The sequence below is a fragment of the Watersipora subatra genome, chromosome 1, assembly GCF_963576615.1.
Source record: "Watersipora subatra chromosome 1, tzWatSuba1.1, whole genome shotgun sequence".
Classification (NCBI taxonomy): Eukaryota; Metazoa; Bryozoa; class Gymnolaemata; order Cheilostomatida; family Watersiporidae; genus Watersipora; species Watersipora subatra.
Window position 1 is genome coordinate 71,394,567 of NC_088708.1, and position 26,545 is coordinate 71,421,111.

The 26,545-nt window shown below is 37.4% G+C and overlaps 1 protein-coding gene across 2 annotated transcripts in view; it reads right to left on the bottom strand.

Moving 5' to 3' along the window:
- Positions 1–15,864, bottom strand: part of LOC137397715 (UNC93-like protein MFSD11) — a 35,459-nt gene extending 19,595 nt beyond the window's left edge. For both annotated transcript variants that reach the window (XM_068083966.1, XM_068083965.1), the window contains exons 1-4: positions 15,759–15,864; positions 11,414–11,487; positions 1,123–1,230; positions 284–363 (exon numbers count right to left, since the gene is read on the bottom strand). In XM_068083966.1, the coding sequence (XP_067940067.1) occupies positions 284–363; positions 1,123–1,230; positions 11,414–11,487; positions 15,759–15,857 (361 nt within the window). In that variant the 5' untranslated portion in view covers positions 15,858–15,864. The remainder of the gene's footprint in view (positions 1–283; positions 364–1,122; positions 1,231–11,413; positions 11,488–15,758) is intronic.
- Between the last annotated feature and the right edge of the window lie 10,681 nt (positions 15,865–26,545).

Sequence of the window (26,545 nt, forward strand, 5' to 3'; positions counted from 1 at the left end):
ACAGTAACTGTAGAATAACTGTTTAATAAATGTACAGTAACTGTAGAATAACTGCACAGTAACTGTAGAATAACTGTTTAATAACTGCACAGTAACTGTAGAATAACTGTTTAATAACTGTACAGTAACTGTAGAATAACTGTTTAATAACTGTACAGTAAGTGTAGAATTATTGGTTTGTATCCACAACTTTTCTACACACAAATACACACAATACAGTATCATTTAGCTAAGGATGTATTCCACTCATGTGCTAATTATGAAAGATAACAATGTTACATACTTGCAGCAGCGATGCCGAGCAGTACAGACATAAGGTAGAGCAGCCAGGTCTGTGGGCCCAGAAAGGAAGCAATGAAACCGCTAAAACAGACAGTCAATATTGAAAAGGCGATCGAACAGCGATATGAGTAAGCAATCATTGTTAGCTGTGACAAACTATGACGATGAAGTCATGTAAAGTAGCCTCTACCCTTGTACAGTCTTCACTTAGTTAATCTTTCAACACTTTCAGCCTAACTAGAGTTTTAGTAGGCGCCTACATGCTACTCACTATAAGAATAAGTGTGCAGATGAAGTGGTTAACACTTCAGACTAGGCATTCGCACAGCTACCTGCTCAGTCTTTAAACAGCAAAAATTTGATCTCTTTTCTCATGCCTGATGGCTCAGCGCAAACAACAGAAAGTGTAGCCCAAATCCATTTTAGTAAAATCTGTTTTACATATTATTTGTATATATAAATAATATGTAAAACAGAGTTTACTAAAATGAATTCGGGCTACACTTTGTATCTCGTTTGTGCAATCGTCAGACATGAAAAATGAAATCAAAGTTTTGCTGTAGAATGACTGAGCAAGTAGCTGAAGTATATTGATGCTGCCACCAAAATTGATCTCACAGTTATTACATTTGCAACAGTTTTAAGAGAAATTGCTGAAGTAAAAGTGTAATGAAGGGCATTGCCAGGTAGAATCTAGACACCAATACACGATAGCAGATACACGAAAATAAAATATTTACTCCACATGTTCTAAATAGCTTATGAATGTCTCTATTTGACAAACAAAACAGCAATAATGCAAGAAAACATGAAGTCTAATTGGTGGCATGTTGAACTTACGAGTAGATAACTGCACCGATGAACATGCCGACTCGGGGTCCAACCACAGCAACTATTGGTGCTGCGATCCAGTTGGCAAATGCGAACACCAAATAGATCACAGAAAGGCTGCAAACCATAAAATACTATCATAAGAAAAATCATAGATAGAAAAAGGCTATTACCAGGCAACAGACATTGATCTGCTAGTAGAGAATGGCCAGTGTCAAGATATCACCAGATCATCTGGAGGTGGACTATTGACACATTAATTAGACAAAAGTTTGTTGTCGATCTGCCATGTGATAATTTTACAAAAGCAGTCGCATGTGTGGGGAGTCATTGCAGGGTTGGCTCAGTTTAAACCCAGAGTTTAAACCAAGTGGTTTAAACCAGCCAAAACCCGGTGTTTATGGTTTTGTCATTATTTTTTTGTAAAAAACATAATATTTTTATTTTAAGCTCCTAGTGGTTCCTGTGTGATAGAAATGCAATGTTATGTAATTATCAGCTGTGGAAGTTCATTTAGCACATAGTAGTAAGGTGGTGGTAGAGCTCAAGTTGCAACTACATGAAATCTTAGCACAACAATGAATTAGTTAATTTCATTTTCAATTGCTTTAATCAAGTGACTAGCTGTGCTACCCGACGTTACCCGGGTGATAAAAAAATCCTTGGTTAGAAAATTGATTTGTATTTAACATATAACAGCATTCGCCATTCTAACTTTCAAACTACATATCATGAGAAAAATGTCTTGTGTAATTGAAATAAATTAGGAGAAAAAATAAAAACAACTAAAGGTTTTCAAACTTTGTCAAACAACTTTTAAATTTTATATCATTAAAAAATGTTTTGTGCAGGTCATATAATTAAAAAAAATAAAACGACTATAAAAAGGTTTAGATGTAAATGTGCATTAAAGAATAGAGAAAGCATAATATTATTATGCTTTATTATTCATCTTGAGGTGTTGACTGATGTTCTAAAAAAAGAATCAAGGAGATTGACCAACCAGAAGCTGAGATATAGCCAGCCAAACACAGGTCTACCAAAAAACAAAAGTGTTTTGGTAATCATCAATATATGACGTATGAAATCGACTTGTGTGTCATTGGTCAATTAAGCCAACTAATGCGCTCTCCTATAACAATCACGGCGTTTTAATTGGTTTAATCCCTGGAAGTATAGAACAATCAAATTGGGCCTAACAATCATCGCTCCTAGAATTCCGAACCAGTCCCTCTGACGTGTAGATTAGTTTTAGCATAAAATAATTACACGCATCTATTATTTCGCAACATTTCGCTATCTTGCTAGTTCAGCTCAGTTTTGTTGTTCTCCTACTTAGCTTCCCTATTCAGACTCATCTTTAGCGTTGTTCAGATTTTTTAACTATAGCTAATAAATAGAATCAATTAAATCAATCATCAATCTCGGTTATCATTTGGAATTTTCTACAAATTATATTAGTTACATCATTTATTCTATACGCAGTTATATTATTATTTTGTATAATATGCATTATGAATATTATATAAATCATAAAAAATAATCATAGATAAGATAATAGATCAATAGAAAAATCAAAGCAAAAGTTATCGTTTTCTTTTCTTATAGCAAGAGCAGCACGGTCAAGTTAGTCTTTTTAAGATTATGGCTGTAGTGAACTTCCAGTCTGTTAATAGTGACGATAATCATGAAAATCAACTGAATGCTGCAGTAGATACACAGTAGAAAAATGATAAACTAACAAAAAGTCCCATTCCTATTTCGTATTCTAAAAAAACTGCAATCGCGGATATCGCATATAGACTATACACGCGCCGTTCGTTGAACAGATGATCTTCGGAGCATATCCGTGGAGATCGAGTTAAAATTTGAAGCACAATAGTCAAAATCTGCTCTTCTGCTTTAAAAAATCATGACGAGGGGTTGTGGGCAAATGCCTTTACCACACAATGTTTGGATGATTTTCCTGAGAAACCAGAGCTAGTATGTAAATTATTTACTATCGCGAGAAGCGTTTCACATCTCGTAGCCAAAACAATCATTATAAGTAACGGAGGTAAGGGTGCGCAACTCCGGCACATGACCATTAAGTCGATTTTATACGTCATAGTTTTCGGGATTTTCGAAGGGTTTTCCTCTGATTCTTTATTAGGTAGACCTGTGTTTGGCTGTCTATATCTCAGCTTCTAGGGGGTCAATCTCCTTGATTCTTTTTTCAGAACATCAGTCAACACCTCAAGATAACTAATAAATCATAATAATATTATGCTTTCTCTATTCTTTAAATTAAACGTTGCAAAATAATTAGCAAGTAATAGCTAAATTAAGTCGGTTTTGCTACGATTACAATAAAATATGAGTCGGTAATGATACAATAAATACGAACTGAGAAAACAAAATAAAAATCCTGAATATGTAGAATTAGTAATAACAATTCTTGCATAGAAGTGTGTGTGTGTGTATAAAAAAGGTTACTGTTCCACCAGAATTTATCCATCAAAACTTTGAATACGACGATACTGGTACTTCTCGATATCGGTACAAATGTAAAAATGAGATATCCTACTGTTTTTGTCTGATTGAACGAAGAGATAATGTCGAGGCTCTTTCCACAGAGACGATATACCGTAAAACCTCTAATTGAACGCCATGAAGCTCTATTTTTCAACCTTACTTCTATGGCGGCGGTCAATTGGAGGCAGTGTTCAAATAGAGGCTGGCGTTCTATTTTTCAAATGGCTCGTCAGAATTTTTGAAAGATAGATATAGCCCTACTACAGGGGAAGCGGATGTCGCCTATATTTTGCCCTCTTTTTCCGGTGGCCCGATATTAAACAATTTGAATGCAATAAATCTGCTAATTTATTTCTAACTTGTCAAAGATCTTTTAATAAATGTGTATCAAGAACCTGAGAAATATCTCTATCAGTTGATACCTATTGCTTGCAATTTACCTGCGATGATATTATAGCCTGTGCTCTTGTTTGCAATTTGTTGTAATTTTCAAATTTTATTTTATTTTAAATTTGAAGACGTATTTTTATTTTATATCTTGAATATATAGTTGAATAAAAGATCATGCACTTAATAATATGTTTGCTACAGTTTGCAGCCAAAACTAGCTTTTTATGTGCAATAGAAGTGGAGTTATGAGCATCGATCCATTGTAAGCTGTGTTAAGATAGCCGCAAGGATGCTATTAAATAACATGCTATAAATCTGCATATTTATAAGTTATACAACAATAATCTATCAAATGATACAAATATATATTCATGAACAAGTGACATAAACGAACCGTACAAGTTTATATTACATGCGAAAAAAGTAACGTTTTTAAAACAAAAATATTTCCATTGTTGGCGCGGATAGCTGCGTTCTGAGTGTTGCTTTCGATGGAAAGAACATCTTCTGGTTGTCCAATATTTTCCACAATGTCTTCTGACCTCAACTCTTCTTCTGCACTGCTGAACTAGTTGATATTAGCATCCAAACAATTTTTTTGGCAGAGCAAAACTTTCACACGTTGCATTTAGCACTAATGCATGTTCTCATGTTTATGTTTTCATATGCATGGTCTTCGAAGTATTAGGACCGCATTAAACAAAGAATTACTATTAGCCCGAGACAGTTTCATCTACCATCATAAATTTAAGCCGTTTTTTTTTTAAATGTAGGCTTCGAAGAGATAGCTACTTAAACAAAGAGCTACTACTAGCCTGAGACCGTTATTGATCATTGCTACGGTGTTGCTTTCAAAGTTATAACGAAAAAAACGAAAAGCTTTGGAATAGGAAAATGAGAGAATTAACTGATATTTATATAAACGATTCATTATTAATACGACTTTGTAGACACTTTTCAACTGATCAGTTGACATGGGCTCGAAAAGATCAAATAATGTCAAAGTGGTGGTCAAAGTGAAGAAGGGGTTCAATTGGAGAGTGACGGTCTATGTTTCAACCCTTCTCTCAGGGTGGCGGTCAATTGGAGGTGACGTTCAAATAAAGGTGGCGTTAAATTAGAGGTTTTACAGTAATTGTCTGCATGAGAAGAATTGGCTTTGACCCCAGATATAGTAATTGAGCCTTACGAAAAATATTTTTAACAGGGGCATCGTAGCGTGTGTCTGCATTGGTAAAATAATAAGTGTGCGCTATAGCCGGAATGACAGACAGACCCACACACACATACTTTGATAAATATATATACAGATATGATGGTCCCTTTACTGCTCAAATATGAAAACCATGTAAAATATACTAATTCCATCAGCGTCTCTAATAATGCATGAAAGCTTTCTCAAGTCTGGCCAGTGAGAGAGGATTGCTTATAATTAGAAATTAAAACAAAATATTTTTGGGCAAAAGCTTTAGGTTTGCAAACTAATATTTCATATAATGGGCACAAGCCAAAGTAGTTGAGTTTTTAGAATTCAGTTTATCAAGTTCTTTTGTGTTTCGAAAAATCAACTATAGTGCAAGCATTGAGCGGATATTCTCAACATTTGAGTTTGTCCATTCAAAAGTCAGAAATAGACCGGGTACAGAGAAAGCTGGAAAACTTGTATTTTATTTAGGTATGACCAATACCTATGTACATATTCAGTCACATATTGTATTTACTATTATTATCTACTATTATCTATATTATTAGTATCTACTGTATTATACTACCCTTACGGATTTACACATTTTTTGCCTCAATTTTAACAATTGTAGATCATTATGCTCTGCTCTTCAATACCACACAATTAATCACTGGGATAAAAATTCCTACTTAAACACGAAGCTGTATACATGTAACATATTCACTTTATGTGATAAGATTTCTGTTCTGTAATTCTTCGTTCATGTTTGATTAAAGGTTCATTCTGAAATTTCTATATATGTTTTCTCTCCTTCTCTTAAAGGGAAAGTAAACACAATTTACTGATGAAGGCCAACTTTTTGTTGAATATGTACTAGTTGTTGACATTGACCAGTCATTATCTTGTATTTGTATATAGCAGTTGTCACTCTTTGTTCATATTGGCTTACTCATCTGTTATGTAATTATTATGTAATAATCCTTTTACTCTCTTGTCTCACTTATGAAGTAAGTCAGTTGCTGTTTAGCTTTCAAATATACAAGAATAACACTTTTACCCTATTTGTTTTGTGTAATTTACTACGTTTAGCAAAACATAAATTATTTCTTACAACAGATATATACTCAAAATAATATTTTAAAAACAAAAAATGCTCGTGCATTCACATATAATTGAGTACGGAGACTTTTTTCAACTGCATATTTTGCAAAAATCGGATAAATACGCCATTGCAAAAATGTGTGTGAAACGGATTCGCCACTGGGAACGCTGAATCTTAATCCATCATCCAATCATGCGAAACGTAGCGTTTGACTCGATTCGTTATTATCTAATGTGATGGAGACCGCACGTCCCCGCAATTGTGACACCCCGGAAACAAGTGCACATATAGAACACATTCTATGATCATCTTTGCTAAAACAAATCGCTAAAAATTTTCAACTATAATTTATTTCTATCGTTCTTTTTTTTACGTTCACAATACAAAGGCTAAAAGACTCACTGCTAAAACAACTACTTCTTGCTCGTCTACGGGTGCCTTGGAAGAAAAAACCGAAAAGTTCTTCCTTCATGCGTTGTTTTCTACAAAATGTTGCCTGATCCAAATGGGAGTTATGCAGGCTTCCAAAATGTAGAATCAGAAGATGATGATCAGAATGACGCAGATGAAGTGGAGCTTTTTATTATGGATGAAAGAAACTCATGTAAGTTCAGTTGTGAGTTGAGAAAAATATAGTTTTCAAAAATATTTTGACTGAATCTGACAGCATCTTTACTTAGCTGATGTTCATGTCTTGTACAGTGATTTTAACAAAATAATACAATCATAATGTGTGGTTTGATGAATAATTATATTTCAATCATTTGACTTGCGCCATGACATAAAAACACCACATTTAACAGCTTACGTTACATAAATCTAAATCATGTTATGCAAAGAACAGCATAATATTTATAATTTGAATAGCTTGTTATATTAATTTTATCAAAACGATACCTCATATAAAACTTAATATTGGGTATAACTTTCGTGTGAATCTTGACCTGTGCATTTCTATTGCTGTTCTACCATCTAGCTTTGTAAGATGTTTTGAGAGTGGAGCTGCTCTGTCCTGCAATTTATATATTTATTCACAATATAACTATTATTTACATGTACAGCAATTAAAAGTATAACAAACTGGTTTAAATTTTTTGTGTGTTACACCATCATCATACTAATTTCAGAATGTCGTACAGTGTTAGGGTAATTTAGGACTGCATGGTGACTGTATGTTCATGCATTATTCGGCAGACTGTGTGACAGTGACTAATTTAACCAACATCTTGGCGCAAAATGTGCTCTCTTCGAAATTCAAACATCTTTCCAGCATATACATTTCTTGTGCAAAAACCTTTAGCTTCTTTAGAGTAATATACTGTCATCTTCAGTTCCCCATCGTTATCTTTAATAAATGATTTATAATATTTAAAATTTAATGCCATTTATCAATTGTGTTAATACAATTTCTGCATAAATTTATCTTTAATGTTGTTCAAGCTGTGAAAGTGGTATCCCTGCTGAAGAGTAGTATAATCCATATATAATTTTATTGTAGATACAGCTTACTAGTCAGAACTTCTCTTCCCACATTCGTGTTGTGATCTATCACTGCTAGTTTGATTCTCATAAAGTATCCTGGGGGATCAAAGTCTATTCGCTTTGGTGCATAACTTAATATGAGGCTGTGGAGGTTTTCTAAAACACCAGTGTGTTGACCATGGTTCAACAGGCGCAATGTGTTTAGCAGTCTCGCTTGCCCTAACGCATCACAAAGGACTTTGTGCCCTGCACTTCCTGGAATTTCACCTTTCTTTCCATTTTTCTGTTAACATATCACATTATTTGTGGTTATTTTTCAATATATTATAAATCTGCAAAGTTTCGGTTTATTCAAATGTCAACCAGCTGCAGAATATTTACCATTTGTACAATTTCGGTTTAGTATTATGCAATAAATGACTACATCTTATATCACAAACCAAAGGCATTGTAAGTGATATATAAAATATTATATTACACATTTGCCTGTGCTTTGTTATTTCTGAATATATTATTAGATTCAACATACAGCTTTCATGCCAACATTGGGTGCAAATAATATATTTTTTCATCACTCATGGATAAATTGGTTCATGAGAGCAGTGGATGAACTTGTCGTGTCCTGGAAAGCTCCTATGAATATTAGCGACATGGTAGCCTTTCTTATGCTGAGTACCATCTCGACCAATAGCTCAGCTTCGCCTTCACATTGAACCGCAGAATTCTACACATGGATCTTTATTTCATCTATCCAAGGGAGCAACTCTTTTTGATCTTTGCAAACATTCGCTCTAGTCAGATTTTTGGCCAGATTCTTGGTCCAATGCCATACATCCTATCAAAAAATTACAAATAAATACCACTAAAGTTAATACGTTTGAATTGCTTCTAAACCATTACCTACAGTGTCACCACAGCTACCACAAATACTATCACCATAACCGCTATCTACAACCATCATCAACACACACTAACACTACACATAGTTAAATAGTTATACCTGATTGTAAGTATAGGCTAATCACTTCAAGCGATCTGTAAAGCCTATATTAGTAATGGTAGCATGAATAAAAAAATAGTAATGCAATCCAAATTTTTTTGATTATATTAGTCATGCATTTTATGAACAATTAGGGCATTTCTGATAATCCAGATCGAACAGAAAATTTAAATTCCCTGACTAACTTTTACTCAGCCATGTTAATTCAAGTGAATCAGGTTAAAATCAAACGTGTGAAACTCAGCCCGAGTCTCATTGTCACCCAGTCATATTAAATCATTGCTTTGTACTCATGTACAGTACTAAATATTTCTAATTATTATATTAATTTATATTATAAAATAGCTATATTTGTGATTAATATTTATTTAAAATTCTTCATAAATTACTTACGGTTGAGGTTTTCCTGTTTGACGATGCTCTCTTGCTGTATGGTACAACACCATTAAGGAATGGAACCTCTCCCTCTTAATCTTGTAGTTGTCCCAAATTGCTCCGAATAAAGCTGGCTCTTATGGAAGTGCCTAATGCACACGACCGCACTAGCAGGTAGTCTGTGAAAAGTTAAGTCGGCACGCTTGGCCTTAGACAGCCATAGTTTTGCTAAATTTGGCGACTGAGAGACAGGAACTTTAGAAAAGGTTATGCTACGACTTCTAGTGTCAGATTCACAACTAGCAAAGAGACATCTACCCATCGTAATTAACTGACTGTGGTTAAAAGAAAATAAAATGCGTTGAATTACTAACAAATAAGTAATGAACTCGTTACTGGAAACGGCTTTATTAGGATTCAGCGGTGGTCCGACGTAAATGCACCAAAATATATTTTCAACTTTGAACTTGCTAAACTAATAAAAATATCTGCTAAAATTTTGTTTTCTCGTTCAATTAACATAGTATCATGCATTACCAATCATATAAAACAATGTTAAAATTATGTATTTACTTTCAATTTAACAACTCTCACAGTACCATCTTTAACAGATGATTCCACATATGTATGTTCAATACTCAATCATGCAGCTATAGTATGTGATGTTAATTAGACTTGAAATTGCAAAAACCTCGGTCAAATTATATAAACCATAAAAACTGGTTCAAACCATAAAAACCGATTTAAACAAAAAAAAACTGTTTTAGGTGTTTTTTTATATAAAAACCATGTTTTTTCCAGTCATGCGTCATTGTGATATCACAATAAAGGCAGTCGCATGTGTGGGCGTCATTGTGATATCACAATAAAGGCAGTTGCATGTGTGGGCGTCATTGTGATATCACAATAAAGGCAGTCGCATGTGTGGGCGTCATTGTGATATCACAATAAAGGCAGTCCCATGTGCGGGCATCATTGTGATATCACAATAAAGCGTCATAGGAAAAGCTGCATAACACTACTTCAAATTGCACAAAAAATATTAATAAAAGAAGTGTTTTACACAATTTGCCACAAACAATTCATTCAATTCGCATACGAGCAATTGTTGTGACACTGAAAATGCACGTGGTGCATATGTAAATAGAATATACCTCTATGACAACCGGTCAAACAACAGGGGCTTCCAACTCCCCTCTCTAAAACATTGCATTGCAAGCTATAAGATCATCATAGGCTAGTTGCTAGCAATAGATATCAACATGAATCAGCTTCCCTGTACATATTTATGTAGAGATCTACAAGTTGAAGGTATGTTAGCAAATTTCTTTCAACCAAAGGCTTAATGTCGCCCTGCCTGAAGGAGAGTGCAAAATATAGGCGACATTTAATTCACCAGCGAAAGGGTTAAATTTGTCTTCTCAATATTCTGACGAAGGTTTGAAAAATACAACACCACTTTTTATTTGAATGTCAGCTCTAATAAAGCGCCACTGGAAGGGTTGAAAAAATTAGCGTCATGGCATTCAAATAGAGGTTCTACGGAAGTTGCCGTTGACAATAAATATTTACTCGGATTCCTTGACAGCTCATCTATTTTATTACACCCACCAACTGTTCGACTTGCATTGATAGGCAGGGGCTGACAAGCCTTACAACTGGCCTATTGCCAGGAGCAGCCCACAACGCATACAAGCGAAGATATTTCAAGCACTTTGATAGAACAGCTGTCATTGTTGCAGACGGTCAACTACTGATGGTAGCAACTGCGACTAACTAGCGGATGAAGTAAAATCACTTGTGTGAGTGACAAACCTAAATTTGCGCCCTCTCTTCTCAAAAAGCTGACACAGAATAATTAATGAAACCATAATTGAACATTAGGTAAGCCTGTAGGAACCATTCAATTTTAGTCATACTGACCCCGTGCCGACTTCTTGAGAAGAAAGAGTCCTATCCTCACATTTATTTACCCTTTGAGGAGGTTACCTACCAAGTTGCGTTTTCACTAGAATATTTGCATCTTGCACTCTCGATAAAGTTACCAAAATATCGATTAGAACTCGTCGCCTAGCTTGTATAAGAGAAAGCTACTCATCTCGAATTTATCATATGAAAACAATGGTAAAACTAGCTAGAAAGACCCAACTGTTACATGTCTTGAATGCTAGAGGCTGAGCAACTATGCAAAGAGCCTTTTTTATCTACATCTTGTAATGGTAATGCATGCGAGTAAATAAGTTAGGCCGACCTTGTGTATCCAGTGCCTGTGAAAGGATTCGGTGAGTATTTTGTTTCATTCTGTACATCTTCAAGGACCACAGGCTAATTTGAAACAGAAACAATCAGATTTGCTACGATGTAAGCATTGGCGTACCACCAGCTAACTGCTACACAAAAACAGTTTATTAATGTCATATTATCTGTTTACAAAATGTTTGGACACAGAATAGTTAATAGACCTATAATTGAACTTTAGGTTCATCTGTTGTGACCTTTTTAGTCATACTGACCTTGTACAGGTCCTTTTGGGGAGACAGAGTTGCTAACAATAAATTTATCAACTTCATGTGAACAAACCAATTGGACTTCGCAAAACTTTCAATTGATTCGCAAAACAATCCCAATCGGAGCTAAATTTTTATTCTTTTGGAAAACAACTATTTGAGACAAGCTGAGACATAATAAAAGTAACTATTTGAGACAAGCTGAGACATAGTAAATAAAGCCATAGAGGCTTACACTGCCATAGTCAAATGTTAGAAGAATATGAGATTACAAATATATAGTAGCAAATAATATATAGGTTGCACCTATATATTAGCATATATATACCATGGTAGCGAATAAATTAGTAGCGAATAAATTATTCTTAATTATTCCTTAGTAGCGAATAAATTATTCGCTACTAAGTAATAATTTATGGAATTGTGTTATGGAATTCGCAGATAGTAACTAAAATTTGTTCAAAACTTCCAAACTGTGCCTCATCTAAAAATGTCCATGAATCAGTGATTGAAGTCAGTCGCAATTAGATTTGAACAAACACAGAAGTGATCTGGGGGTTGATTAAAAGAAAATATAGTAAATTATGATTTTGATTCGATAAACAAATCAAATTATTAACATATATTTTCCAATATAATTTTCCCAAGCAGCTTAGCACTTGTGAAATTATTATCTAAGGGAGTTTGGGCAATATGATGCCAGTATTAGCAGGTTCAACCTAATTTTAGTTATTTTCAAGCAACAGACGCTTGGCTCAAAAAATCAATCGCAAAATGGCAGACGGTAATGGTAGGAAAGTTGGATCTCTTAACCGTTGAGTGTCATTATTTTTACCAATTTAGACATTTCTGTTTTTTCATATATACAGCTTTGGCTAATTTGCAATTTATAGCTATTTGGTTTAAGGCTACTTTTAAAATGATTTTTAGGATTACTATATCTACATGTAAAATGGTAAAACCACATAATGAATAATATAATTTCTCTCGCTGATCAAGTGAAATATGATAAATGCTATCCAAGCTTGATTTCAACGGTACTGTCTAACTCCTGGTCTACCAGAAATGGTTTTTAGTAGAAGGTAGACGCCTAATGTGTCTAAAGTGAAACTTTAAATCTGACTCAAATATTTTTTGAATCAAACTTAAGGTCAAATTTCTGAAATAGAATGACAATGAGTGAGTGATAAAATGAGTTTGGAATATTTTTTCTTGAACAATAGCAATAATTTAGTTTATATTTAATATTTCATGTTCTCCTTTCTGTTAATCTCATGTCAGAATCCAAAAATACACCCAGCAGATTTAAGATACAAGCCAAGAAAAATTACATCCTTGGTCATCTACTTATTACTATTACTTGTATACAGTACAATACATATAACGTCATTGTACATGTTATATATATTGATGAAAAGAAAAAACTTATGACAACCTGCTGTACCTTGTTAAACCTCGGATTTGCTCTTTAGATGTTACCTCTACCAAAAAATTTGGCAAATATTTCCAAATCATCAGAGACAAGCACTCGAGTTAACATGCTTGCTTGAGCAAGCCTAAAGGCTCACTGCACAAATGAATTGAAAACTTCGGGTCGACGAGGGATAGTACCAGCTCAGAAAAGACCTTCAAAGGAGAAGGTGCCTGCTTGTAGCACCAGCTAAGCAGCTGCAGCTAAGGGTGAGGTGATTAGACAGCCAGCGACTGATAAGGTGCAGCTGTTTTTAAACAGTATCAAGTCTGAATTTATGTTGAAGAAAGAGGTAAATGAGAAAACGAGAACATTGACAGAAGGAGATGGGCAGCCAGAGCAGCTTATGAGAAAACTCTGACCAAATTTCAGGAGGAAAAGAACAATCTTTCCAAAAAATGGTGGAAAGGAGAGGCAGATGTTCGAGGCTTCAGAGCCCCTGGTCGAGGTGATGAGCTCTGTACGACGTTCTTGTGCCACTGCCAGCAGTAGTGAAGAGAACAGCAAAAATGTTGGTAAGGCAGGTACTGTCACCATAACCATTGCAAGTGGCATCACTGGCAAAAACAAAGGTGTACAGGTTAGCTTGGAAGGCATCAGCAGAAATGCTGACGAGCTTAGGGATACATGCGATTCGGAGGCCAGTAGAGGAGCTGACTCGTCCGGAGAGATTGAGGCCATGGAGGTGGTGGCTACTGGTGGTGAACTGGTTCCCGTAGATTTTCACTCTGGTAAAAGTAAGGTGGGCTCTCATTCAAGTGAGACTACATTGGAAGCTATGCCTAAGGGGCCCGAACTTCAGCTATTATTTTAGGCGAAGAGAACCTCTTGGAGAAGTTCGATGGCTTGGATACGGATGCCCTCGACAAAGGGGTCCTGGAAAAGCAAAGCTAGGAGGGCTAGTGAAAGACACCCTTGAAGATTTTGGTAAGATATGTCTTGACGGCTTGACTAATTAAAACAGGTCTGTTCATTGCCTTCGTTTTATATGGTCCTCCGTGCTTATTGGTGTATGGGGTTTGTCATTACACCAGTCTAAACGACTTGAGAAAAAAAACGCATGTTGGATATGCAGGTGTTTATCATGAGCCTGACTATGTTTTAGTAACTTGGACAAAGGACACCAGATTGACATTGGGAGGCAACGCCTCTTATACAGGCATTTAGCATTAGATAGCTTTCTCAGCTTATGGAAGTTAGAAGTGTATATATATACTATAGCGCAAGAATAAGCTTTTTGCTTCCTTCTTCCATCTAGTGAAGACGTGGTGAGTGACCATAAAACATTGTGCACCAGTGTGTGCATTTGGCGAGTGATTTGATTTATTAGATCTATACCAATTAACACAAACAGTTGATTTGCTTTTATAATAAAATCAGTTGGCAGCTTATTTAGCTTTAGTTTATTTTCAATAAAAAAGTGATTCGGACAAAACCCCGGTGTATCTATAAAGGTGCACATGGGCCTATAAGCGTATGTAGTACGTACAGGTGTACACGTACCCCTACGTATAGGTGTATACGAAGGGTACCTACTGTATATATATATATGTATATATATATGTATATATATATATATATATATGTATATATATATGTATAATGTATATATATAGATATATGTATATATATATATATATATATAATAATCATGTTGCATGTGTTGTGTATAGAAGTCTATGTGACGAGTATGGCCTTAATAAACCACAACACTGGTGGGAAGCTCCTGGTAAGGTCAATGAAAATGACCGCGCTAAGATCCTCTGGGACTTGTACATCCGGACTGACAAGCATGTCCTAGCAAACCAACTAAATATAGTGGTGGTGGACAAGGAGAACAAGAGGGCTACTATAATAGATATAGCAGTACCCAATGACTACAATATAGCCAGCAAAGAAAAAGAAAAGGTAGAGAAATATCTCCCTCTTGGAGAAGAGATTGAAAAATGCTGGAATGCAAGAACATTTGTAATCCCAGTAGTCATTGGGGCACTGGGCGCAACAACACCGGCACATAAAATGTGGCTTGCCCAAATACCAACAGCAATCAACTCAGGTGAGTTGCAGAAAAGTGCGCTATTGGGAACAGCTAAGATCTTGAGGCGAGTGCTCAAACTCCCAGGTCTCTGGTAGGAGACCCGAGTTAGAGCAGAAATTACCACCCATACGGGTTAACTGGGGTGAGGAAACAATTATATATATATATATTACCGTGATTTGGAAATGAATCAGCTGTACTTTTATGGATATAGTATAAGCAAGACCAGAGTTTAAAATTTTTCAAACAACTACTGATCACTATCTACGCATTTTATAATACATACCTGTATTATTTGTCACTATGTATTTACATGCATACGTTTTTTCATTTTAGTTAACGAGTTACACTAGACTATGGCAATGTAAGCACGTAATTTATAGATAGCATAAACATTTTCATTACGTATTAGATTGTCTAAACCAGTTCCTATACAGGCATGGTATACATAGGTGTATGTTGCGGAGAAAAAGCTGAAAACGTGTACATTTAGGTGTAAAAATCAGCTGTAGAAAATTTTCCGTAAATAAAAGCTAAACATTTTTAAACCAACACAATCATTTTAAAAACGTTAACTTACCTCTATCATGGCTCCAGTCTGAAAAGACGTAAATACTAACATGAATGCTATCCCCATAAAAACGACATTGTACAAGCTTCGGTCACACACAACCGCCATTTTGCAAATCACATGATCATGGTAATGGAGCATACTAGTTCCTATCCAAAAAGTCCTGCGGCCGCGGTGCACGGTATTTACGGTAGAAGAATTTTCTACCCTGAAAGTCTCGCAACCCGCTTAATATCTCTCACTGCCTTCACTCTAATCCTGCGTGTAACTGATATAGGATATAATAAATAACCGTAATTCATTCTGAATAGCGTATCATCTTTATTTTGGTACTAGCTGAGGTGAGAAAAGGAGATTTAGGATGGAAACAGTAATTTTTCTACAGTATATGCCGTATACCGTGGCCCTCCCTAGGATTTTTTTGGATAGGAACTAGATTTTATCGTAATCCTCTAAAGTTTAGAGATTATACGCTGGTAGCCTGGGCATGGCTCTCGTGGGGGATTGGGTGAGAGCTCTCTCTTTCCCAATCCCCACGAGAGCCACGCCCAGGCTAATACGCTGGTATGTAGCCTGTCATGACAAACTGTTGTTTTTGCGGTGCTGTCCTCCCCACCCCCGTCAAGCGGGCGAACAAAACAATTGTTGTTTTGCTGGCCTATTCAACGGAAGGACAACTCGGCAAAAACAACAGTTTGTCCCCAAGGCTGATACTGTTGTAAACGTAAAAATAAAGCGAGATATTCTAAAGAACAAACTCTATGAAAGGAGTGGTGGCCGTGAAAAAGACCTTGGGGGAATAACTCTGAAGAGTTGTCTTATTTGGATGTTATCGGTCCCATGGACGCCAGGCTCATCAAGGCGCTCCGGACACCCTGTTGTAGCTTATTTTGTTGTAAATGAGCTATCTACCTTCAGTATTAGTATGAGTCCAAATCTCCTTATATACGGATAGTCTTCACTTCAGTTGTGTTTGTCGTTAGGTGCAGAGGACTCTGGTTAGCTGGTGCTATAGTGTTATTCACCGTCTATGTGAGTGTCGATGCCGATAGGTGGGAGGTAGTCTAGTGATGGTCAGGTTACGGTTCTACAACAAGGCTAATCCAATGCTACAGTTCATGTAACGATGCCTCATGTATACACTACTGTACGTACACCTCCAACCAACCCTCTAAAGACTGGGTTGGGGTTATATTAGAAGTCTAGACGTAAGATATTATGATATAATATACATGTTGATCGATCAACTATTAGTATACAATTAAATGATGTTGCTTCCTTAGTTGCTAGACATGGAATGAATATAACTATAAAGCTACTTCTATATAAATGGATAGACTGAATAGGAGTTGTGTTCCTACTATAGTGTTGCTATGGACTGAGTAAGTAATTCCCAACTCCACAATCAAATGGTAAGAATATTGTACGCGTATGCAGCATGTAAACAATGGTTGTTGATGCATACTTGTTTCCGTTAGTGGGAGATAATATATGCTGTAGGAACGTATTGTAACTGCTAAGTTTCCTACCTATTAACTAATCTCTTGACATTTACGTTTGTGGGAACATTGCTAATATACAGCTATTTCAAAAACATGATTTTCAGCTATAACAACCCGGCGCAGAAAAACATGGTGAACTGATCAAAGGGAAAAGGTGACGTAGCCAATAGTATATATATATATATATATATATATACTAGCTGCATTACCCGTGTTCGGGAACAGGTTTACGTAAAGCAATAGTTTTATTGAGAATTGTATTTCATACCGTAAAACAACTCCAAATATGCAATCTACTGAAATTTTTGTGCTGATCTGACTGCATATACATATGCAGTTGTACATGTCAATAATGTTGGAGAGCCCATTGGAAATATGCAATGTGTTTTACAGCTAGTCTACAATGCATCAGTCTCGAACCAATCAAATCGGAATTGTCCTAATTTTGTACACAGAACTGATAATGAAATTGACATTGCTAGGCAAACTGACGCTCTTCAAACTGGCAGTATGGAAAAGTTTTACATATTTCAAGAAATTCTAGAAAATATTTTGCTGTTGCACTGCTTAGCTATCGCCAGCTTTTATTGAATTGAGACTTCTGCATGCTTGAAACACTAATCATGACTCACCAGTTCTTCGTCTATAGCCTGTGTTTTGACATGGTATATACAAACTGTGCAGCAGTAATGTGGTTGTTGATAAAATTATTATCAATAAAATCTACTATATCAACTACATATATGGCCTCTCGCCTTTTCAACGTAAGGCGTTACATCTGGAGCATTTTTGGACATTCGTCCCATAAAAAAAATTCAACCCTGTACTGTGTTGCATGACTGTAGCCAAGCGCAAAGTTTTCTGTCCATACACGGCGCCTGGTAGCAGCTACTGTAGTTAGTGCATCTCGCTGTTGTCGCCGTTTCATTCGCTCCAAAAATTCAGCTCGGTGAGCAGCTGTTGTAGCTAGTGCATCATGTTCTTGTTGCCGCTGCATCTGCTCGGAGGTTTCTGCACGTCTGGCCAATGTAGCGGCTGCTCTGAGCCATTTCAGTTACTGCTGGGGTCGGTTTAGTAGTCTCTGCACTTCTAGCGGCTGCAGCATCTATTCTGGCCAGCTCTCGATGTACCGTGTTTGTTCAACGGTTTCTGCTCTTTTAGCAGCTGCAGCAGCAGTTCCGTTTCGTTGTGGGCGTAGCTGCGTTTGCTCTGCAGTTTCTGCTCGTCTTGCTGCTGCTTCGCAAATTCGATCTCTCACTACGAGAATCAATCTGTTTTTGCGTTTGGGCAGAGGCTTTTTGGAAGGCATTGTACTGCTTCAAGCATTTCTAACATTGAATGAGATGGTGTGCTTTTTGTAATATACGCTGCTCGCTTTTTTCTCACCGCTGCCTATCGCCAGGCTCGTAGTGCCCGTGCAAGTTCTGTAGTAGCTGTAGTTGTTGTAGCTGGAAAAAGAAGTAAAAGTAACTCAGCTGCGGAAGGAAATGAACATGTTTATTATCACAAACAGTGGCAAATCCAACGTTTTCAACCCTTTCACTGAAGTAGACTCCCTTATGCGTTTTCTATGGTCGACCGCCATAAACACATTTTTGCGACTTTTCCAGCAATTGCTAGTAACTGAATTTTATTATTCGTTGATAACATAACCAACGGTCTTTAAGACTTTTATAGTAGTGACAGTGTTGTCCAAAGATTTCTCTATAAAATTAGCCTAAAATTTAATTTTAAATCTTCGTGCGAGAATTTCTAACTTAAAAACGAAGATTTTTTGTGCGAGTTCATTAAATGTGTCCGAGTTGAAAAAAACAAATAACTACTTATGTTGATGACACATGACAGATAATAAAAATGCACAAAATATAGATACAACGATTTTTTGTATAGCAGTGCTTGTTAACATGTTGGCAAAATGAAATATATAACCAAAACAAACAGTATAGATGGAGTTTGAAATTGAAAAAATATCGTATAAATATTAAGCAATATCGGCAAAATGGCTGGCAGTAGGCCGATAGCTAAATTTGTACACGGACGCAAGTGAAAGGTTTATGTAGTGGAAGTGTGGCAATTCATAGACAATACAACATTGATTAAGAAATACCTACCTTTTTTATGTAGAAATGTAGTAGGTGAGAACTGCGTTTTCCCGTGACCGCAAGAAATCAACGTTCGTGTGACCTTCTCGGTACACGTTGGCAGTAAATATTAATCGCATGTAAATTACTATTCATTAATTTATTTTATTTAATGATTAGTAAATTTGTATAGCTGTATATGCTGCCGAACTCAAAGCGGTGCTTTTTCACACGGCTGCAATTTTACTGTTCCGAACGCACCAATGTCGTTGGGCGCAGTAAAGAGGCGCGCTAACCAGATATGACGTGCTCTGTGTAAAACTATGATTAGGTTATGTATAGAGGCGTGTAGTAACCAAAGACTCCCAGTAATGCGCCCTAGATACCTAATAGCGGCTAATAGTCCGAAAAGTACGGTACTCTATAAAGCGGACAGACAGATAGACAGACAGACAGATAGATAGACAGACAACAATTGCCGTTTATATAGTAGATATATATTGTATATATATATATATAGAGAAGAGACTTCTGGGATAGTGGTTGACCTAGAAAAGATAACAGAAGCCATTTATTAAGGCTTTTACGCAGTGAACAATCTTCTATAATTTATTTCTTACCGTTCACTCATTGGAAGACATTTTTTATGTTCATGGTTACATGTCAAAATATTCTAAGTTTCTGTTATAATTAATTGTTAGTGGTTTAAGATTACTTAAACAATATTGTTTCCATTTTTGTTCTACGTTTTATCGAGATAAGATTTTGTAATTAGCCCTTTTCATTATCGAAATATGTCTTATTGTTTTTTTTTATAATTGCTGTTCGCTACCCAGTATATGTAAAATTTTCTGGGCTTTTTGTTAGTGTTTAGATTGTTACGGTACAATGGCTCATTGTCTAGCAATAATTTTTTGTTGTTCTGTATATGAAAGTTCTCAGAAACTCGGCAGTCAGCAAGACTATATGATTGGTCAGTTTGAACGATAACCGTCAATCTCTAGGCCAATCGCTTATGTAATATAAATAATGCCACTAATTTTTAGGCAGTTCAGCTTGGGTGTGACTCTTGAATTGGACGCATGATTAGTATTACTATAATAAAGTCGTTATTGTTGGAGAAATATCGTTTATAATCGTCACTAACAGCAAGCTCACACAATATGACTACAAATAAATAGGATAATTAAATAATTATCCTTACAAGAGTTGTGTTCTCTCCTGTTGATTTTAGCAGGTTACAGCGTTGGTTTCAGCGCACTCTGTTGGTTTCAGCAGAACGGAAGTGAGTTGGGTTCAGCTCCCTCTTGTTGGTTTCAGCAGGTTGTACAGTCAGCAGCGTTGGGTTCAGCGCACTCTGTTGGGTTCAGCAGAGCACAAGTGAGTTGGTTTCAGCTCCCTCCTGTTGGGTTCAGCAGGTTGTAGCGTTAGTTAAAGTGCAGAGAACTAGAGCTAGGGGTTGTCCCCACCCCACTCTTGCGAGCTTTCTTCACTGGTGGCAGCAGTGGGATAATAGTGAAGCAATTCTCTCAAACCCTTTTAAATCTAAACATGGTGTGCAAGAGTAGAAGTAAGGACGACCCATATGATTTAGGCACTAGTATGATGGAAAAAGGGCACATACCTGCAAAAGTTACTATGCAGTCTATTCCTGCTCCTTCATTTGACGGCACAAGTGATGTGGAAGAGTTTTTGCATTGTTTTGAGGCAGTGGCAAAACATAATCAGTGGAGTGAAGAAGAATGTAGGCTACGGTTAACATTGGCATTGAAAAGCCCAGCTACCAGAGGTGTTGGTGGCAATACCTATGAAGAAGTTTGTCATAAACTTAAGGCACAATATGGGCTCAGTACAGACACAGCTAGCGCCATATTAAAATCAATGAAATTAAAGCCAAAGGACAACATATATCATTATGCTGAAAAGGTACAGAAGTTAGTTCAAAAGGCTTTCCCCGCGCTAGATAGCTATCAGCATGATCAGCAAGCCAAGCGTGAGTTGATTGCAGCAATTCAGCCTAACTCACAGCTGGCCTGGACACTGCGCTTATCTCCTCCCCGCACCATGACTGATGCTGTAGAAACTATTCAGAAGTATCATGATATGGTAGAATTTGATACAAATGTCCACCGAGTAGAGTTAGATGATGTCCAACAACTGAAGAAAGAAATGACAGAGCAAATGCAAATGAGTCAAACAGCTTTGCCCAAACATTTTGCAGAAATGCAGAGTAAGTTTATGCAGCAGATGTTGGACACGCAAAAGCAAATGGCAGCCTCACAGCAAGCAATGATGACACAGCTAACATCGACGACAATGAGAAGCCAACAGCCTCAGAGAGAAGTTTGATGCCACAACTGCAATGGCAGAGGCCATGTTGCTCGTTACTGTGATAAGTCAAAGCCATCAGGAAACGAATAAGTTCAGGCAAACTAATGCCCATACTGCCTGAACCTCGTGATGTGGGCCAACTTAGGATACAGGCATGTTGGCTCACCAGTGCATACTACGTTCCTGTACGGATACACCAACAAAAATTTGTCATGTTGCTTGACAGTGGTTGTACAAAGTCCGTACTTCCGAAGAAAGTGCTGGAGACATTGCCTAGCTCATGTTACTTGAAGTTGTTACCTGTGCGAGGTAGTGGGATATTGGCAAATGGGCAGCGGATTTTGCTTGAAGGTATGACGAACTTAAAATTTCGACTGGGACCGATACAACTGCAACATCAGTTTGTAGTATCTGATGTGGACAATCACATTCTGCTAGGGTTAGACTTCTTGGAGGATCAAGAATGTCAGATGGATTTTCGTCATTTGCAGCTACGTTGTAAGGGCACCGAAGTTGCCTGCTGCGCCGAGGACGGAAAACCCCTTTCGGTGAATGTGCAGGTCAAAAAGAACACAGTTGTTTCGCCAAATACTGAGTGCTTATTGTTGGCAAGGCTTAGTCGAAAGTGGACGTCAGGGCCAGCTTGCATTAAAACTTTACACAAGGTTTTGGGCTTAAAGGTTGTCACATCGCTGTGTGAACCTATAGAGCAAGAGGTCAATATTCGTGTGATGAACACAAGCAATAAACCTATTCATCTACCTTCTGGAAGAAAGGTAGCCGTCTGTATGCCCGTGGAAAGACAAGAACAGTTTCAGAAGGACTGCAATGGAACTAAATGCCCCAAAAACTTTAATGAACATTTACCCAGTTGGACGCAATCTCTGTCAGAAATGGAACCAAAGCAAGTCAAAACACCGCTGATAAAGCATCAGAAAGTGTTCAGCTCCAGCAAAGGTGATGTTGGTGGCGACCAAGTAGTAAAACATGAAATCTCGGTTATGAAAGATAGACCGCTTATTAATCAGCTAGCATATTGGCTGGGGCCGATACAGAAAGCTGAAGTTGAAAAGCCAGTAGAGGAGGTAAAACAGCACAATTGGTATAAAGGAGGTACAAAGCTCTATATACAAAGGTGGAGAATGAAAGATTATGTGAAGGATGAACCCGCCACCTTTTCTGTCAGAACCAAAGCTTCATTGAAATCATTCTTCACAGGGAAAAGATGCAGCACCAAACTTAAACCAAGAGATGCTAATCTCTGCACCATCGGCAGCTATCTGACAAACCAGAAATTTAAAATAGAGTGCAAAGAGGGAACCCCTATTCAATATGAAAGTGATATTAGACTAAGCACCACCAGAATATGCAGAGAAAGTCTACCTAAGCCAACGGATCGCCCTCCTGACTCAGAGGTGATGGAGCAACTCGTCCCTCTGTTCCAATAGCACACACAGAGATCCGAGATGGGGGGTCGCACTAATCCGCCAACCCAGCCTACTAAATTATGTCAGCACCTACCGGACTACCACTTAGATGTCTGCCATAGAAGTAATGCCATTCTGGGACAGAATAAAGTTTTAGGGGAAGATAGTGTTGTAAACGTAAAAATAAAGCGAGATATTCTAAAGAACAAACTCTATGAAAGGAGTGGTGGCCATGAAAAAGACCGAGGGGGAATAACTCTGAAGAGTTGTCTTATTTAGATGCTATCGGTCCCATGGACGCCAGGCTCATCAAGGCGCTCCGGACACCCGGTGCAGAAAAACATGGTGAACTGATCAAAGGGAAAAGGTGACTGAGCTGAGCATTAGTATTTTATTGGCCAGCCCTTGTTCTTGATCACCATCTGACACCGTCGAGGCATGCTGTTTACCAACTTTCTGAGCTCTTCAGGAGTGAGGATGTGATGCCAAGCATGAATAATCTTCTCTATGAGCTCCCGTTTTGTCTTTGGTTTATCTTTGCTGACTATCACACCAATACGCTGCCAAAGATTTTCAATGGGATTCAGGTCAGGGCTTTGTGCTGGCCAGTCTATTACCCTCACATTACTTCTGGTCATCCACTCCTTGACTCTCTTGGCACGGTGGCAGGGTGCATTGTCATCCTGGTAGTACCAGGGTTGGTCGTTGCTGGTGAACAGGCTCCGAGCACTTGGAAGCATGACATCTTCCATGGTCTTGATGTATTTGTCTCCATTCATCATGCCTTCACAAATGGAGAGTCTTCCCACACCAAAAGCTGTCATGCAACCCCATACCATGACTCCAGTAGGGTGCTTGATGGTTGGTAGTGTACAAGCCGGGCTGTACTCCTCTCCAGGTCGTCTCCTCACATAACAATTTCCAGAGTGGTTTTGGATGGTAAATGTTGACTCATCACTGAACAAGACCCTTTGCCATTGGGCTGTTGTCCAGAACCGTTTATCTTTAGCCCACTCTAGACGACGCTTTCGCTGTTTCTCAGAAACTAAGGGCTTGCGCCTTGCCTTGCAGCCTTTCAAACCATTTGCAAGCAGTCTTCTTCACACTGTACTGGGGTGAATCTCAATATCTCTGTTGTCGTTGATCTCCTTACAAAGTTGAGTACTGTTCAGATGTCTGTCAGCGAGGGATCTTCGTACCAGGTACCGATCTTCACGGATAGTCGTCTTCTTGGGTCGTCCAGCAGAGTAGGTGGGTTTAAGACTGCCATTGGAGGTCCAAGCCTTGATTGCTGTGTAGACAGCCTTCTGAGAGCAACCAACTTCCGCAGCTATCTGTCTTTGGGTCTTTTGCTGTTTGTGAAGGTGCAGAATGATTGGCATCATAATTGGCGGGAAAATAAAAAGCAAATGGAAGATCCATTCGATATAGAGTGAACAAAACAATGTGATTCCAAGTTTATGCACACCACTGTATATATAGAGAAGAGACTTCTGGGATAGTGGTTGACCTAGAAAAAATAACAGACATCATTTATTAAGGCTTTTACGCAGTGAACAATTTTCTATAATTTATTTCTTACCGTTCACTCATTGGAAGACATTTTTTATGTTCATAGTTACATGTCAAAATATTCTAAGTTTCTGTTATAATTAATTGTTAGTGGTTTAAGATTACTTAAACAATATTGTTTCCGTTTTTGTTCTACGTTTTCTCGAGATAAGATTTTGTAATTAGCCCTTTTCATTATCGAAATGTCTTATTGTTTTTTTTACAGTTGCTGTTCGCTACCCAGTATATGTAAAATTTTCTGGGCTTTTTGTTAGTGTTTAGACTGTTACGGTACAATAGCTCATTGTCTAGCAATAAAGTAATAATAATAGTGTGACTCTTGAATTGGATGCATGATTAGTATTACTATAATAAAGTCGTTATTGTTGGAGAAATATCGTTTATAATCGTCACTAACAGCAAGCTCACACAATATGACTACAAATAAATAGGATAATTAAATAATTATCCTTACAAGAGTTGTGTTCTCTCCTGTTGATTTCAGCAGGTTACAACGTTGGTTTCAGCGCACTCTGTTGGTTTCAGCAGAACGGAAGTGAGTTGGGTTCAGCTCCTTCTTGTTGGTTTCAGCAGGTTGTACAGTCAGCAGCGTTGGGTTCGGCGCACTCTGTTGGGTTCAGCAGAGCACAAGTGAGTTGGTTTCAGCTCCCTCCTGTTGGGTTCGGCAGGTTGTACAGTCGGCAGCGTTGGTTTCAGCGCGCTCTGTTGGTTTCAGCAGAACGGAAGTGAGTTGGGTTCAGCTCCCTCCTGTTGGTTTCAGCAGGTTGTACAGTCAGCAGCATTGGGTTCAGCGCACTCTGTTGGGTTCAGCAGAGCATAAATGAGTTGGTTTCAGCTCCCTCCTGTTGGGTTCAGCAGGTTGTAGCGTTAGTTAAAGTGCAGAGAACTAGAGCTAGTGGTTGTCCCCACCCCACTCTTGCGAGTTTTCTTCAATACTCCCCCTAAAAGGCCCATTAGGATCGGCCCAAAATCATGTTTTAGAGGGGCTTTTCAGACCATGGGGCACTGTCAATGAATTTTCTACTTTAGGGGGGTTTCCATAGCCAAGCCAGTAAAAGGGCCCATACTCATTAAGGTTTTATTCAGCCAAAGTAATACCAAGAAATTGCACCAAAATTCTAGTCCTCATTTTAATGCAGATTGCATTAAAATCTGCATGCTTGCTGACAGGAAAGAAAAGGAAAAGAGACAGTCGACACTGCATCATCTTAGCAATCCTTTAGCAATATACTTAGAACGAATGATATGATGTTTCTTTCCTTGATATTCATTATGTTTTCCTTTGTAAATGAAAATGATGATCTAATGGTTGATGTTTGGAATCAGTTTTATTAATCCTTTTGCGATACTGACGATAGTGGCAGAGAGACTCTTATGTTGCCACACCAACGGTTTTTATAAATTGATTTATGGTTAGCTAATTGCCTTTTTTGTTTAAAGTAAAAGTAAACACATAATTTTAACATTGTTTTATATGATTGGTAATGCATAATACTCTATTAATTGAACGATAAAACAAAATTTTAGCAGATATTTCTACTAGTTTAGCAAGTTTAAAGTTGAAAATATATTTTGGTGTATTTACGTCGGACCATCATTGAATCCTAATAAAGCCGTTTTCGGTAAAAATTTCTTTACTTATTTGTTAGCAATTCAACGCATTTTATTTTCTTTTAACCATAGTTAGTTAATTACGATGGGTAGATGTCTCTTTGCTAGTTGTGAATTTGACACTAGAAGTCGTAGCATGACCTTTTTTAGAGTTCCTGTTTCTCAGTCGCCAAATTTAGCAAAACTGTCTGTCTAAGGCAAAGCGTGCCGACTTAACTTTTCGCTAGTGCGGTCGTGTGCATTAAGCACTTCCATAAGAGCCAGCTTTATTC